Source organism: Amphiprion ocellaris, chromosome 10 (assembly GCF_022539595.1).
Source record: "Amphiprion ocellaris isolate individual 3 ecotype Okinawa chromosome 10, ASM2253959v1, whole genome shotgun sequence".
Lineage (NCBI taxonomy): Eukaryota > Metazoa > Chordata > Actinopteri > Pomacentridae > Amphiprion > Amphiprion ocellaris.
Window position 1 is genome coordinate 28048056 of NC_072775.1, and position 17897 is coordinate 28065952.

The window sequence follows — 17897 nt, forward strand, 5'->3', positions numbered from 1 at the left end:
AAAATATTAAGAGTATTGTATTTTTTCTTCATATAATAATGATTAATGTCTCCTCTGTGCAGCATGAGAAGCAGACTGGCTCAGATGATGAGGATCCAACTGTGAGTAGTGAGAAGTCAAAGGGCAACAAACAGGTGCTTTGATATTTTTACTTGTTCCGGTTTCACACTTTGACATAAATAATTTGACATTTAACTGGTTATTTTTTAACTCAAGAAACACCTGCCACATGTAGGGAAAGCCTCAATATTTTGAGTTAGAAATCTTTCTCCATCATACTTACTGTACGTGACATTGAGGTATTAATGATAGCAAAATATGAAAGTAATGAGTCACTGGTTTAAGTTTCTGACGAGCTGTATTCTTCACAGACTCTACCTGCTAATCTATCTTGTCTGGTTTTGCTGACTTTGTCTTACCTTAAGTCTGCAAGTAAATGTCACAGGAAACTAGAAAGTTCCGTTTGGTATTTACTTGAGGGGGCAGTTTTATGCCTTTATTACCAATGTCAATACAGGAAGAGTTAAGAAAGTAACTGGAGAGAGAGAAATGGCAAAACCAGATTCAAAACAAGGATATGCTACAGCTTATGGTGAAGTCTGAGGCCACCAGGGCACTGTAGACTGGGAAAAACTAGGATTAAATGAGTAGGGAAACTAATAAATATGGAAATGGTTTCACACAATAGATAAAATAAAGGAAACTGAGAAGAAATAATTGTTGCAATACAGTTAGTCTGCTCAGAAAATGAATAATCTTTAATCCTTAAAGTTTCTCATTAGGAGGCATATCATTACTGACTGGAATCAAGTCACTGATTTACCTGTTGGCAGTTAAATGGCAGTTTACTCCTATCAAAATGTGGTTTGTGCCATTCAAACCGGTTCTAAATCTAAATGTTTGTCCAGTTAAACCTTCCGATGATGTGTCCTCCCTCTCAGAACACCATGGTTGAAGCCATGTCCAAACTGAACCCATACAGAGCTGCACATGAAGTAACTATACTGTTGAATGTGTTTGGTGATGGTGAAAGTAGTCGTTACGTAGTCAGACTGTAATGGTGGTGATGGTGGCGATTTTGGTTTATTTAGGACCTTCTAGCCATTTAGCAACAGGTGCTGTACTAATAAAGGAGAGTATGTCAGTGGGTTTCCATGTTTTGCCTATTAACTACAAATCAGAGTTTTTACATCTCATCTAACCATTTTCCATACAGTGCTGATGTGTTTTGAAGGTTTAGGGTGTATTTTTTTCTACCATTCTCAACATTCTAGATGGAAAATTTACCATCAGAGGTCCTGCAGCCCTTACAAAAGTTTAATGCATATGTTGTTTGTTGAATGACACAACTAAAGCAAGTTTCAAAAGAGTGTTACTTGATTTTGAGCCATATAGATGCAATGTAAGTTGCTCACATGGAAGGGTAAATAAACTCCATCTAAAAATCCTAACAGCTTTTGAAAAGTGACAATATGGTTCATTAAACACTAATGCAGCTTTAAAGCTAATGGTTCTGTGCTTTATTCAGAAAGACACAGAAGACACAGAGACACTCAAGGAGACTGAGAAACAAGTGGAAGCGAAGCTAAAACCGGTCAGTCTATTTATTGCATCACATAATGAGTCATCATTCACCACACACACATATACACAGCTGATCAACTTCTGTCAAAAATACCCTGCATCCTCATGCTCCTCCTCCTCTATATCTCTACCACATCTTCCTCATCTGCCTGATCGCCGTCAAAACCTCCTCGTCTTCCTGCTCTGGTGCATTCATTGACTCTGTGTGTCCTTCTCAGGTCAAAAGTAACATGATCCAGCAAGAAAGGAAGGAAAGAAGTGAAACGCCACTGGTCCCACCCAGACCAACAGCAGAGGTTTGCATGCAGTCAGACACAACTCAGTGGAAATGTTGCTCCTGTGAGGCTATTCTGACTTCTGCTCTGTCTGTCTCTGGTGTGTTGTGTTGCAGGAGATGAAGGGGACGGTCACGTACAACAAAGTTAAACCAAGAAGAGCTAAGGATAATAAGGTACGGCTGTCAAATTTACAAAATGATGTGTAAGCTGTCTATAGATGTTTACACTTTTTATTAGAATTGGTATGTCAAGTGATGTCTTAGTGAGCATTGAAACTGCAAAATGTGCTTTTAGAAGACTCTCAAATTGCTAAATTTCATGGTTTATATACATGAAAACGTATCACTTTGATGTTTCAGATGCTCCGTTTCAGTTGAGAGACACAATTTAATTTTGTCCTCTGCAGGATAACAAAGACATGACCACCAAAGAGAAAAAAGAAAAACCTTTAGAAGCTCCTGTAATACCTGCCAGACCATCAGAGGAGGTGAGCTGTCAGTGTTAAGGGAGTTGTGGCCGTTTCAATTAAATGTGTGTAGCACTCATGGTTTAGGAAACTACTGTGATTTTATTTCAGGAGATGAACAGAGCACCGAGACAAAAGCAGAAGAAAAACCACCAGGTATGTACACACAGTCACAGGGTTAGACTATTTTGAATGCATATCAACTGTGGTGGAGGTTTCGAGTTTCGAAACTACAAGATAAAACTTTAAATTAAAAGCTTCTCTCCAGTCAAGTTATTGTTTTTTTCTTGATGTTTTACCTCCATTGTGCAGAGTGATGCCTGCAGCAGCATTTAACACTGAAAGGCTGTTTTCACCTGATCTGCTAAGACACTGATGTTTTTCTGTTATCACTTTAAATCCCAGTTTAACACATGAACAAACCAGCAAGATTTTGAGGGATCAATCATGCTCTAATATCCATGTTATTCAAATATGATGAGGGGAATTAAAATGACTCTGAAGCAACCCTGAGCTGTTTAAATTTTTGGTGTAAAAAATCTAGTTTTGAGACTGAATATTGTTATAATATCTTAGCTAACCCACTGTAGTTCAGTGATTCATTAACTAATATTTTTAATTTCCTGCAAAATCAGATGGAGGATGAAGCAAAGGAAGAAGATGAATCTGCTATGACCAAAGATGGAGATGAGACGAATCCTCCAGAGAGCAAAACAGTAAGTTTGTTGTGTCGTCATTATGGGTTACATAAGATTCAATACTAACCCTCAGGTTTAGTTTTAACCCTAGAAAGTTTTCTTGCATGTAAACAAATTTATCTATAGTCTGTCTGCATTGATTTGTGATACTGAATTACACAATGGTTATGCAGAGCTTGATGGATTGATTTACATGTGTATATATTTAGGTTTGTGTGAGTGAGAATTTTTCGTCGTTGTTTAAAACGTTGTGTGGTATGAACCCTCACCTGTTGCTACATGCAGGTGAAAAGAGATTATTTGTTTCAGCTGTTCTGCCAGGTTCCAACTTCTCTTCTAGTGCCTGCTTCCTTCTTGTTTTAAGACATGTGACACCTTCAGGCTATTCTCAGAGTGACGCCTAGTCCACTCGTACACAGGTATTTTTAAAAACTGGGTTTTCCCCTCTTTGTTCTCAAAAAAGAATCTCAGCACAATTTAAGCTCTGACAAGAGAACGCCAAGAGGCGGGGATATAACCTGAAAGCCACAGCAGCCAGTTGGAAGCCTGAGAAAGAGCCGGTACTGTTATCTATAACCTACCAACAATGGTGCATTGAGGCCTTTGTTTCTCAGCATAGACTGACTGTACATTTATGTTTAAACATGTAAAAAAGTTCTGTTAGCAAGCATTGTTTTCGCCACATAATTGAACACAATACAACCAGACAACAGTGACAAATGCTGATATCATAAGACAAAAACTCATTTTTTCCTGCCTACACATCAACTGAGATTGTGGATATCTTTCTTTTCAGTGACCTAAAACAGCATTCGCGTATGGACAGAAAGTCAAAACACAAAGAAAAGGCTATGTTTTAAATAACACCTGTGCACATGTGGATCGGGCCTGAGGTTTAAGAGACATCATGTTTATTATTAGTGATATGTAACCTCTCAATTTAACCTGTCAACGTGTAATATTACACTTTCGTTTTCCCTTAAGTAGATCCTTAGTTTTTTAAAAATTTCATACTAACAGTCTTTATTATATATATATATATATATATATATATATATATATATATATATATATATATATATATATATATATATATACACATATATATATTTATAATGTTCTAGCTCTCTAACAAACCTGTATAATGTTTATTTCAAGACTGTTTTTAATGGCTTCATTTAAGGATTTTGCTGTATATTGGGTACGTTAGAAGACTTTGAAACTAGAATTTAAAATGAGTTTCTGTCAGCATCAACAATGTTTAGCTGCACAGAATGAGTTTGTCGTGACTGGCAGGTTGCTGCTTGAGGGATTTAAAGTAGAATTTATAAAGCTTTCAGTGATAACAATTGATGATTTTGAAGTCAGACTAACCAACTAATGCAGATGTGTGCATGCACTTATTTTCAGAGCAGTGGTTTTTGCTGAAGCTCTGTGACTACTGTAACAACACACCTAGCCCAGATGCTGTGCTTTCATTCCAACACAAATCACTGCTGGAATGAACTGCCGTTTGTCCAGTTATTGCTTCTCATATCAACTAACACATTGTCACTGTTCAATTTTTTTTACAGACCAAGGTGGTAAAGCACAAGCGCCATAATCCATTTATGCTGCACACTGCAGCAAAGGTACACAACAGCCCACATAATTCGTTAACAGCATAAGATATCATATTTTATTGTGATGTTGACACTTTAGTGTGGTGTTTTTGTTGTTGTTGTTGTTTCAGGCCAGTAATCAGGCTGCATCTGATGACGAATGGCTGAAAGAAGATGAAGAGTCTTCATCCAGAGAGAAGAAAGAAGAAGAGGAAGGCAAAGAAAAAACAGTGGAGGTCTTTCAGATAAATTCTTTCTACTCTCTTTGTGCTTGTTGATTTACAGATTTTATATAGATTTTTGGCAATGATAAGTGTCAGAACAAATGTTCATTTAAAGGAATGTTCAGTATCTGAGCTCCTCAAAATAGCAATATCCTGTTTTTTGTTTTCTTTTTAGACCAAAATCAAGAAACCAAAAAAGCACAACCCCTTCATGCCTCGAGTCAAGGTAACATTCAGATATGTGGCTTGTACAAACTCATCTTTTTCCATGTGGAGATTCTTTTCCTTGCTTAAAGTACTCTGGCCAAATGTCCTTGCATTTCCTAATAAGCACAATGAGAAGTGAGCTCAACAAACACACATAAACAAAAACACACTGTCAGTAAACATATTATTGCTAGATCTAGTATGAGCATATTTGCAGCAGGCCAGATGTAGGCTAGATAATTGGCAACATTTCCTCATTCTGTTTATAGAAAAGGAAATCTACTCATAGTGATATTTTATTCAAACCTTTTTTGTTGTTGGAAATTTGCTGTTTAAAGAAATTTGTTGCAGACAGAACATTTTAATGGCTTGTGGTTTTTATTTCCTAGTAAACTGCCTCCAAGTCATACAATAGTCAGTACAGTATATTTTCCATAGTCTGGTGATGAAAAAGCATAAATATATTATAAACCACATAGGGCTACTTGACGGTGCAGACAGAGCAGTACAGTCTCAATGCAGGATGTTCATCACATGAGGCACATGCTGTAGTGGATTTATCAATCTTGCTTTAGGCTGGCAGTGTTGATACTACTATAACATGTACGCTACCTTTGAAATGTATGCAGTAATTAAGCAACTTTAAGTTTGCAAAATTTATGGCTGTCAAAAATTTTACCAATCAATTTTAAATAAGTTTAAGGTTTTATTATTTAGCAAATAATTGAAAAAGGAAGTAATTTCAAAGGCAGTGCAAGTTTCCACATAAAGTGTGTTCCAAAGCCCATACTGCCATACTGTAAAGTGTGCCACAACACATACAATGTCAGAAATGCCAAGATGTCCTACTACGTGTAAGTCGGCCCACAGTCCAGTCTTGTGCAAGTATAAACAAGCTTCAGCCACTGAGAGATCACAGGCAGATGACCGCTCATTTCACACTCTAGACCAGGGGTCGGCAACCTGTGGCTCGTAAGCCAGATGTGGCTCTTTTGATGACTGCATCTGGCTCGCAGATAAATCTTAGCTGACATTTCTTAAGATGATAAGTAATGAAAAATTCTGCTGACATTTTAAATTAAAATATTACAGAAATCACAGTGTTAAAAATAATGTTCAAAATATAAAACGTTCTCATGCATTTTAGTACATCCATCCATTTTTTTACCGCTCCTGCTCAGAGTTGCAGGTGGCTGGAGACAGTCACAGCTGTCCTTGGGATACAGGAGGGTCCGACATCAAAACTCTGTTTTCATTGGATAACGCGGTAGCCTACATGGGTCGTTGTGAGGTCAAGAAGTAAACTTCCCTCCTTTTAATCAAATAGTCAGCTATTTTATGCAGAGCAAACCCCAAAAGGGTTTTCCATCAAAAATGAAGAAGATGGCGAAAAGAAAAAAAGATGTACTGTACATTTCAGCATGAATGAACAGAAGAATACGCCTTTGTGGAGAGAGCAGGTTCAGTGGTGTGCCTAATATGCACTGATAAAATTTCATAGATGAAACGGTCAAATATAAAGCGGCACTTTGACACACGCCATGCTACATTTGCATCGAAATATCCAGCAGGAAGAAGGCGTGCCAAGAGCTACTGTGCAGAGTGCACACTAGTTAGCAGCAACTCCATGTATGGACCAGACAAGGTGACTGGAATTTGGCTAGCTTTGCTGGTTCTTTAGCAATAGTGAGGAACGGAAAGCCATTCACAGATGGCGAGTATGCCAAAACATTCATGCTTGATGTGTCCAATTAGCTTTTTGATGACTTTTCGGATACAGACAAGATAATGAAACAAATAAAAGACATACCTCTGTCAACAAAAACTGTTCACGATCGTACCATAAGGCAAATGACAAATCAAGTGGAGGAAACACAAGTGAAGGACATAAATGCAGCGCCATACTTTTCCCTCTCTTTGGATGAGTCAACAGATGTAAGCCATTTATCCCAGTTCATTGTGATTGCAAGGTATGCTGCCGGTGACACACTGCGTGAGGAAAGTCTTGCTGTTTTGCCAATGAAAGGGTCAACAAGAGGGGAGGTTTTATTCAAGTTTTTCACTGAGTGAGCTAAAGAAAACAATATACCGATGGATAATCGCATTTTGTATGGCACATGGCAAAAGCATAAGTAGTTCAAGGACCTTCAAAAAGTTGAAAATCCATAGATTCATTCTGATTTCATAGTTTCTGGATCTGATAAATGGTGTCATTTTGATGGTTCTTTTTTTAGGAATATCATTTTTTATTTATAAACAAAATTATTTTTCAGAAACTAAAAGTTTATAATTGTTATTAAAAGACAGACATTTTTGTGGTTTAACTTATTACTCTGCCGAGGTTCTGCCTCTTTGGCAGTGTAATAACTTAAACCACAAAAATGTTTGTTTCATTTCTCTATATCTGTATTTTTCATCTGTCTGCTACATTCACAGATTACGGCAGACTCAAAAAGCAATTATAACGATTGAAATTCAACATTTTACGACTTTTTGTGAACTAAAGCACTTTCAGTGTCTTCTAAAGTGGTCTATTATGGGATAGCTACACCATTAGCCGTTAGCAGGACTGTCGTAGCTAACGTTAGCTCTGGTGCAAACAGCAATATGTTTTACATTGAAGTGATACCGTCGGCTTGAAGTGCTGCCGTGATCAGAAAACTCTTTGTAGCACATCTTACACACAGCCACGCTTTTATTCAAACTGCCATCGGGAAGTTTTTTAAAAGAAAACTTTCCTCCCAACAAGCACAATGTGTTCTCGTCTTCCTTCACTATTCACCAAACCTCCTAATGCGCTGACGTTACGCCTGTGTATCTTCTTCATGGCTGCAGACCATAGACCGTAAGATACAGACATACTTTAGGTTCATTACCACCACCTACTGGGCTGGAGTGTTCATCAGTGTTACTGGTGTCCCACAAATTAGGGAACTGAGAAAGGTGCGATTAAATGCGTTAATTTATTTACCACATTACTTTTGCTGTAATTAATTAATCGAAATTAACACGTTAAAGTCCCAGCCCTAATATTTTTTGTTGCTGACAAACTTCTGCTCCACACTTCAGCAAAGTAGTTGACAGTCATGCGCAAATGAGCTGGTTTGCCAACCGACATTAACTCCAAAAGAAGAAGAAAGGAGACGAACACCAAAGAAGAAGAAGGTGGGCCAATGTGTGTGAGAGCAGGGGGGCGAATGACCACTGTGATTGGCTTATGTGTGAAAAGAGGTGGGTCTTGGGGTTATCGTGCGAATCCAGAGGTTTCACATAACTCTTGTAACCAATGAACAATGACGAAGAGGACTATAGCCGCGTGTCCACTAGATGCGATTTTCCTGCATGGCAATGCACCGCATCTGAAAATCGCACGGATGGTGGGCGGTCACTAGCAGACCACAACATTGTCACATGACAGTGCTCGAGCAACAGCGGGCCACTACGTGGTCACATGACAGCACTTTCAGCTTGACGGTCGGATAAACACAGCGGCTTTACCACATCTGATGAAGAGAGCTGAGACCAATGCTTGCGGTTCCAATAATCTATGCTTAATTACTCCAAACAATTATAGTCTAACAGTTTCTATCTAAAACAAACAATTCATCATTACCGGCTTTTTCGGCGGCTTCTTCGGCAGTCAGAACTGTTTGTCCTTCCGGGTGGAACACCTGGAACAAAGATTGGTTCATATTTATGATGAAACGAGCTCATTGGCTCCTACAGCCAGTTTAAAACACTGCTGAATGAAGTTGGAAATAATTATCCCGGTCTGCATTTGCACAGCAATGTGCGTTGGTTGTCAAGAGGGAAGGGGCTTGCCTGAGTGAAATCTGGACTTTTCTTGAAATGAAAGATGTTGATGTCAAAGATGTCAAGTTTTACTATCTTGTGGACATGACTGAACATCTGAACCAGCTCAATGTGAAAATGCAAGGCGTTGGAAATACAGTCTTATCCCTTCAACAAGCTGGAACTCTTTATCATGGATATTGAAACAAGTCGTTCACTACACTTTGAAAAACGGAGCCAATTTGCCTGCACAACAAGTGACTCCGTTCAACATTTTGATCTCCAGCAGCTGGCTTCACATCTAATCTCCTGCAGTCATTCAAAACACTCTTTGGCGAATCTTGTGAGCACACTCGTCTTTTTAAGTTCATCACTCATCCACTCGAGTGTGCAATGGACAAGGCTGACCTGAGGTACATGCCTGGTGTCTCCATCAGAGATTTTGAGCTAGAACTTGCTGACCTGAAGGCCTCAGACATGTGGGTGAATAAGTTCAAGTCACTGAATGAAGATTTGGAAGGACTTGCACAACAGCAAGCAGAGCTGGCGAGCAATCACAAGTGGACAGAAATTAAAAAACTTTAACCCGCAGACCAGCTGACTGTCAACATTTGGAACACGCTTCCTGTCAAATACCACACACTGCAGCGTGTGAGCATTGCTGTATTGACCATGTTTGGCTCTATGTATACATGTGAGCAGTTGTTCTCACATCTAAAAAACATCAAGACCAACAAAGGATCACGTTTAACGGATGGAAGCCTCAACGCCTGTATGAAGCTTAACCTCACCATGTATCAACCAAACTACAAAGCCATCAGCAAAACCATGCAGCACCAGAAGTCACATTAACGATGAGAAGTATTTTATTTATGATAGGTTAGCTTCAGTATAACAACATTATTAAAAAGAATAAATTCAGAGACTTATTATTCCGCCAAGGAACACGGCAGAGTTATGTGACAATCGGCGTACGTTTGTCAATCTGATTGTCTGTGTGCAACGGATGTGATTTGGGTGAAATTTTCAGGGAAGGTCAGATATGACACAAGAACCACCTGATTAGCTTTTGGCAGTGATGCAGCTTATAGTCTGGATCCACAGATTTGTGAAGGATTTCCCATTGCTAGATATAGCGGCCGGCACGGCGTCATTGTATCCATGACAAGTGAATGCTGTGTCAGTTACCTCCATCAATTCACTTGACCCGCTACATTTTTTGGTCATGCAATTCTGTATCTGTACATAACGTACGCATGCACAACACATGCCTGTGCTCACGCAAGGTAATTTTTTAAATTTATTTATTTAGTTAGTTTGTGGGTCGATCTATATTAAATGGCCAGATTCTATGTTGCCGTGATTTCTGAATACACAAGGAATGAACAGTCTTGGCCAAGTTCTGCACTCTCTGAGTGCTTTTCTTGTTATACTCTAAAATTGTTGGTCTTACTTAAAAATACATGCATTTCGTTGTATTCAGTGTTTAAAAATATTATATGGCTCTCACCGAAATTTATTTTAAAATATGTGGCTTTCATGGCTCTTTCAGCCACAAAGGTTCCCGACCCTTGCTCTAGACTGAATGAATATATTAGCAAATAGTACGTTCCTATTGTTTGAGTAATGCATGAAACAATATGTGCTTTGTGACTGCAGCTGCAGGACATACTGAAAGTAAAAACACAAAATTTGCAATTTAGAAAATTGCTATATTCTCAGTAATACCCCTTAGTATCTTAGCATCTCAACATGGTACTCTAGCTGTAGTATGTCAGACAGTAAAGCCCTGCAGAGGACTGTCAAGGGAGCTGAGAGGGTCATTGGAGTTTCCCTCCCCTCTGTTCAAGAACTTTTCCAGAGCCGCTGCAGGAGCAGGGCACTGAACATTGTCAGGGACTCCGCACACCCTCTCCATAAGCTCTTTGAACTGCTGCCATCAGGCAAATGTTTTCGGAGCATCAAAGGCAGAACTACCAGACTGATCAACAGCTTCGTTCCACAAGCTGTCAGTATACTGAAGAGCTGATGTGGTTTTTGGTTTTTGGATGGTATTAAGCTGCACTGCTGCAATGGAGTTGTAGCAGCATCGACTGGTATAATATAGAATAACCTCTAGTCACTATCAGACTCTGTATCACATATTAGAGCTGGATTCTGCACAGATTAACTTTGGAATTATACAAAAAAAAAAATCTTTGTGATAAAATAAAAAAGAAAAGCAACACAACACCTGAAGCTTTAGTGCTTCTTATCATAACCCTCCAAACTGTTCAGAATCAGAAAGGATTTATTGCCAAGTACCTTTTTACATACAAGGAATCTGACTTGGTGTTTTAGTGCAAATACCATAAACAGTAGCATAAAGATTAAACGCAAAAAAAAAAGTTGATAGTTGTATGTATGAAGAGTAATATGATCAATAAGAAGGTGTTTTAAGTCAGTAGTAAGTTGCAGAAAGTGTTTAAAGGTTTTATAAAAGACATAAAGTACCAGAAGTATTTCCAGTGTAGAGGAATGTGCAAATTAGTCACCTGAGATTATAGAAGGTTACATGGTGTGGAGTGTAAACAAGAACTTGAAATGTGTAAGAGGATAATAATTATCCTATTGTAAAAAGGATTCATTGCAGCGTTCTTGTGAGCCAGGTTGCCCCCTCTGTGAGTGACATGCTCACCCCTCATGACACCTCAGCCAACAGCCAATAGGATGTTCCGGCTATTGGTAGCGTATCTGACTGTAGTGGAGAGGAGACTGAAGCTGTGGGAGATACAGAGCTGCACAGAATATGCATAGATGGAGTTGTGTGCGTTCTTGAAACGTGAGTTGTCAACTATGACTGTTTGTGTAGAATTGTATTCTTGTGTTGCAGTTTAAATGTTTGAATTTATTATTGGCTGTAACCTTGTTAATTTGAGCATTTATTTAGATTGTTGGGCTAGTTTACAGAGAAGTTGCTATTTAATTTATGTTACTGTATACATATTGAGTGAGATTATTTCATTGTTAAAACTTGGTTTGTTCTTTTGTAGAACCACACACACACACACATACCTTTCGACTTCAACTGAATGTGTTATATGTGAGGCAGTGCTCAATAAAGACGTCAAACTACAGTGGCATCTCCTCGTGTTTCTGGCCGAACACATTGCAGTGGAACAGCACAACAACCATCCCAACACTGGATAGTGATAAGATCCTGAAATCACTATAACACCTATTTAAAGTTGGTGTTAATGTAATGTCTAAGGTGGGGGGAGAGGGGCAGTGTCACTGAGAGTCTCTGGCCTTGTTGAAGAGGCTGTCGGGGGAGACTGTCGATAAAACACTATCAGTTTTTTATCGATGGTGGTGGACAGCACTGTCTGACGTATTTCAGTTTAGTTGAGAAAAAATGTAAAGATTAAAACGTGATTTACATAATATCATCAGATGTATCAGAGGACCTTTATAATCTGTATGGAAGCTGCAGCATTTATTGTGCTTTTAGTTGCTGTTGGTATCTTTATTCAGTCTTGCCTTGTTGTTTTGGCAGGTTAGTGAGTTTACATAGCTGAAATTCCTAGCGCAGCCTACTTTTATGAGCAAGTCACTGCACTAGTTATGTAGCTTCTGAAAATCAGAGAAACTGTGAAAGAAATCATTGTGTAACTTATTTTGTGACTTTTTTTCTCTTGTTTTTCTTCAATGAATAATATCATTGTATGAGAACTAATATCAGAAATGTAGATCAATGTTTTGAATGCTGTAACTCTGTTTGTGTCTGGCTGTGTTCTTGGTTTCAGGCCAAAGTTATACAGAAGCATGGACAAGACGAAGCTGCAGCCAACACGGCAGAGGTAGAGGAAATTAAACACATATGTTTCTGTGCTTCTCTGAAAAAGACGGAAAGCTCACACCCACTGAGCTTTAAAGCTAAAATAAACTTCCGGTCTTTTCTCTGCCAGTCTGTGTCAGTGTATTTGTCATCTCATTGTGGTTCAGGATTACAACAGGTCGCCTCGCCCCTCCTCCATCCTTATACAACCTCTATCTTTCAGTCATTTGCAATGTTTGTCTCCAGGGTGTCCCCTCAGCTCCCAACAGAGACTAATGGAGTCAACATGTGTTTTGTATTTTTCCCTTTCCACTGTTGACATGAAACCTACCCCCACCTCACTGCGTTCCTACTTGCCCTCAGCACAGACGATGAGGAGAGATTAGGCTGCAATGTGCCCAGACTTGTTGCTCTGCTTCCTTTTTCAGTGTGTCTGTGGAAGATTCTGGTCCTTTTACTTCTGCAAATACAGCAGAAATGTATCAGAATACCTTTTAAAGTCACTTCCTCCTCCACAAATGAGCAAAAGCTATCTAAAAAAGTGAAACTTAGCAAAAGCAATGCTTCATAAGTTCATTTAAATTCAGACACTTTGTTTCTCTGTCTCAGTGGCACAATAACATACACTTTCTTTCACACTGTAAAAAATAGTCCTGGTACTGACACATGCATTTTAAGCTGTATTATTTCTGTTTTCTCAGAATGAAGGTGCAAACAGATCCTTGTTTGACCAGCTGGAAGACTTCCGTATTGACCCAGCACACCCTGAAGACAGTCAGGTTGGTCTTTAAAGGAAAATATATTGACACATTTACATTTAAGCAGTCAACTGCTTCATTATCTGAATGAAAACTGTAAAAATGCAAGTGGCTTACAAACCTAATGGTGCCTTTCAGGATGTGGAGGATCTTATGGACTGGTGGAACACAGTGGACCGTAAGTTGCTAGTTACATGCCTCTCAGTGTGTTTAGCTTTATTAGTTTTTTTGTTGTGAGAGTCAAGAGATGAATTATTGAGTTTTTGAACCACTGACCCTACTGTATATGATCAAAAATATATATGGACACCTCTGCTTTAGTACTTCACTGTGCTATTTTTATAATTGGGTCCCTTAGTTCCAGTGAAGTGAAACCTTAATGCTTGAAATTTTCGACAGTATGTGTGCAGTTTTCTCCGTGCACAAATCCACCTAAATAAATAAATGATTTTATGAGTGTGGTGTGGACGGCCTTTAGCCCAGAATCTTTGGTCGACATCACTCACCTTCTTGTGGCTAGATGGGAGCAAATTCCTTCAGCAAAGTTCCTAAATCTATTAAAACTCCTTCCCCAAAGAGTGGAGGCTGTTGGCAGTAGATTAATGCTAATGTGTTTTGAATTTAGTCACATATGAATGTCATGTTCTCATGTCCACATACTTGTGGTCACACACAACATGATGAAAAGTCATTCTTTATTTCTTCTATTTTATCAGCATGGGAGGACACGCCTCAAGATGATGACATGACGGAGAAAGAAGAGGCCAAGTAAGTAAACAACCACACAAGTGTTGATGTATTTCACTAAATCTTGTTTTTGGTCTCTTTACAGATGGTTTCATTCATATTTCCAGTTGATATTTTATCATACAGATGTTAGTTTTATGTGCTGACTGATATATCTGCACCCAAAATGTGCTCATGGGCTACGTGGGAGGTCAACAGAATTTCACAGAAAAATGACATTTAGAGAAGCAGTTTCCCAGAAATCAGTGCCAATAATAATATCCTGTTACCCTGTTGGGAGAGCAAACTGTGGATTATGGAGAGTAATCTAGATTATCTACTTGGCTTCCAATCAGTTTCTGCCAAAAGGGTTGATGAAATCTTGAGCTGGTTATTTTAAAAAACTGGGAAAAAGAAACCACAATTATCTTAAGAAGAATGTCTCCTCTGCTCAGACTCACTGCTGCCTGTTTCTCCTCAACTTTTGCTTCTCAGGGCGTTTGCTGTGACGGCAGAGAAAGTGCAGAAGGGCATCCGTGTCTTCAACAAACTGTTCTCTGAGCGAGCCGAGAGCCTCTGGCAGCACGTCATTGACCTCAACAGCATCGCCGACGGCCTGGACAAGTTCAACAAGAAGACAAAGATCGCTCAAATCACCGGCGGCTCCACCAGCGCCATCGGAGGCGTCGCCACCATCGCTGGCCTCGCTTTGGCTCCCGTCACCATGGGAACCTCCTTGATCGTGACAGCGGTCGGACTGGGTGTCGCCACAGCGGGAGGTCTGACGTCAGCTGGTGCTGGCATCTCCAACCAGGTCAACAACTCCATGGACCGCAAGAAGGTGGAGAAGATTGTAGAGGACTACCAGGAGAAGATGCTCGACCTCAACAAGTGCCTAAAGTTTATCAAGCAGGGGATTGAGAACCTGCGCAAGTTCGACCTGATCAAGATGAAGAAACACGCATACAATCGGGACTTTCCCGTGCTCAATAGCAACTTCTATGAAGACGGCGCCATGGCGGGAAAAGCCATCCTCATCAATGCCAACGAGATCATGCGTGTGGTGCAGATCGCCAACGTGGCCGGCAGCACCGCAGCCAGAGCCGTCCAGATTGCCAGTATGGCCACCGGCGTGCTCACTGGACTCTTCGTAGGTATGGACATCTACTTTGTGGCCAAAGACTCCAAAGAACTCAAGAAAGGAGCAAAGTCAGAGTTCGCTGGCAAAATCAGAGATGTTGCTACACAGCTGCACGACGGTCTGGTGGAGCTCAACTCGATACGAGAGGAGCTGCAGGCAACCACGCCGGAAAACAATGCTGGCAGTGATGGTGAAGCTTTGGACAGTGAAAAGAAGGAGAAAGAAGAAAAACATGAGGGTTCAGACGAAGAGGAAGATGAAATCGCCCGCATTAAAAAAGCCATCAAAAAGGACTACGAGAACCGAGAATATGTTTGACACTTTACAACTAGGAAATGCCTTAAACTTGTTTAATTCCTCTGCCAAGGCAGAGGTAAGTTTTCAGCGCCGTTTGTTTTAATGTCTGTTCTTATATTTGTCTGTCTGTCTGTCTGTCTGTGAAGAAAATTATGCAAAAATTACCTGACCAAAATTCACAAAACCTTTTGGAGAAGTCGAAAAGGCCAAAGGAAATATTCATTAAGTTTTAGTGTGGATCGGGATCAGCTTTCTTAATAACTGTGGGATACAACATTGGTCTTGGCACCAAATTGCACTCTGAAAATGTGCTTTTCTAACTATTATGGTTCTATAAGGAAGATTAAATCATTGTCAGATTCCCAGTCCAACAGTTTGTTGATGTTCTTCAAAGCATTGACCCAAATCACCAAAATACTGCTCTGTTGTTGATATTTATGAAGTGTTTGCTGCCAGCTTCTTAAAAGGTGAAACTACAGTCATTCATATTTTGAATTTCCAAAGAAGAAACTTCATTCTTGATGAAACAGAAAGTAAAATATTGAAAAATTTCCATCAGGGAACTGACTTCTCAGCATTTATGCTACACTGGGGGGTAACTGACGTTTGTGGTAGATGTTGTGTCATATATGTTTTTTCTGGCAGTTGTGCCACTGTGTGAAACTGCACATTGTCTTCTCAGTTGATGGGATTCGGAGATTTAACTAAATAATGTATTTGGATTTGATTAAAGAAATAGGTGCAGTAAGTATTTTCTAGACTCAAAGTGTTGCTTTGTATCAGTTAATACTGAAACACTGAGACTTTTTCTGACCAGGTGTAGAGGTTGTGTTGTATAGTGAAATGGTTAAGTGCCTTTATTATTTATAATGCCTTAGAAATACAGCATGATGCTAATAACTGTATGCTTCTGTTGTTTTTCAGGCTGTTTGGGCTTCACTGAACCATTTTCACACATCTGTGAGGTTTGGGAACTCATGTGGGGTGTTTTGAAGTAGCAATGGCTTAAAGATTTTGTAAATTTTACCATGTAAAAACTTTCCTTTAATCGTAACATGTCTTAAAATCATGATTCTTTAAAGTAAACTGGGCTGCCAATTAAAACTTAGAAAGACATCAACAATGTGTGAAACATCTGCAGTGCCAAAAGTGATGACCTGTGCAACCATTCTTAGCAAGTGATAGGATCAACTTAACTGCCAGTCTTATGTAAATGTAGACATTATGTGGTTTAATTTAAGTATACATGTAAGAATATTTCTTTCAGGGTTGGTTGTTTTCATGCAGTTTAGGACAAGTGGGAAATACCTGATTAAGCTAAGCTAACTGACATTATTTGGTTATTTAGTTCAATGTTTTGGCTTTTGTTTTTGGAATTTCTGGTATAGCATGTTTCTTCCCAGGTTACCTAATTATTAAACAGCATTTTGTGAACCACGTTTTTAAATTTACTCTAAAACTCTTCAATCTAAACCAACGTTAGCTTTGTCGGTTGGTTCCACTAGCTCGGCTGTAGTTGAACTTGGGTGTTACTGGGTGTAAGATGTTGTTGTAGCAACTGGGGCTGAATACTTTAGTAGAGCAACTGGTTTTAAATTCATTATGGGAATTTGTGAACAGCAATGCAGTCCTGTAGTAAACGTAAAAAGCTCACTGACACGAAAGGAAAACTGACTGTCATGTTGATCTTTAAAGATTCCCACAAAGTTAGCCTTTAGTTTTTATTCTGGTTTCCAGTTAAAAGCATTTTTAATAGTTTTAATGTGTAAAATGGTTCCTCATTCAGTGACTGGAATCCCAGGATGGTAAAAGCTAAATCAGTCCAGAGGAGAACTTGTCACTTCCACTTATTTTGTCAAAACTGTTATCTCAGAGTCAAGGTTTGATAAGTTCTGTAAGCTCTGATGGTGTCACCTCTGTGGTCTGTTTGAACTCATATTTATTTCTGATTCTAGTTCTAGGTGGAGTTGATTATTCAATGATATCTTCTATGTGCAATATACTGTCCACATGTGATAAATGTAAAATTAAAGACTAGACAATCATTTTCTTTCATTTGTGCATTTTGTGAAGTGTTTATGTGCACGAGCAAACATTTTATTTCCTTCTACTGCAGCTCTGCAGCTTCTGAGTTTGTATTTGCTCAGTTAATACTCAAGATAACATTGTCTGAAATGTCGTTCTGCACTGTTTGCTTTTCTTCAGAGATTTCCATGACGAATGTAGACGATGGATGCTTGTTACAACTGTCTTTTTATTCCCTATTTTATTTTTAAAATTACTCGCATTTTTCAGTTAGTTTACATGT

General features: G+C 39.1%; 1 protein-coding gene across 9 annotated transcripts in view; it reads left to right on the plus strand.

Moving 5' to 3' along the window:
* The window catches only part of apol1 (apolipoprotein L, 1), a 30934-nt gene extending 13290 nt beyond the window's left edge, over positions 1-17644 (plus strand). For 2 of the 9 annotated variants that reach the window (XM_055014467.1, XM_055014466.1), the window contains 16 exons: positions 63-134; positions 909-995; positions 1529-1594; positions 1803-1879; positions 1960-2035; positions 2269-2349; positions 2440-2484; positions 2964-3044; positions 4601-4657; positions 4759-4863; positions 5027-5077; positions 12636-12689; positions 13369-13446; positions 13564-13603; positions 14142-14193; positions 14647-17644. In XM_055014467.1, the coding sequence (XP_054870442.1) occupies positions 63-134; positions 909-995; positions 1529-1594; positions 1803-1879; positions 1960-2035; positions 2269-2349; positions 2440-2484; positions 2964-3044; positions 4601-4657; positions 4759-4863; positions 5027-5077; positions 12636-12689; positions 13369-13446; positions 13564-13603; positions 14142-14193; positions 14647-15610 (1986 nt within the window). In that variant the 3' untranslated portion in view covers positions 15611-17644. Of the gene's footprint in view, positions 1-62; positions 135-908; positions 996-1528; positions 1595-1802; positions 1881-1959; positions 2036-2268; positions 2350-2439; positions 2485-2963; positions 3045-4600; positions 4658-4758; positions 4864-5026; positions 5078-12635; positions 12690-13368; positions 13447-13563; positions 13604-14141; positions 14194-14646 lie in introns of all 9 variants that reach the window. The other 7 variants (XR_008602983.1, XM_055014468.1, XM_055014469.1 and 4 more) reach the window with 7 other exon arrangements.
* The last annotated feature ends 253 nt before the right edge of the window (positions 17645-17897 follow it).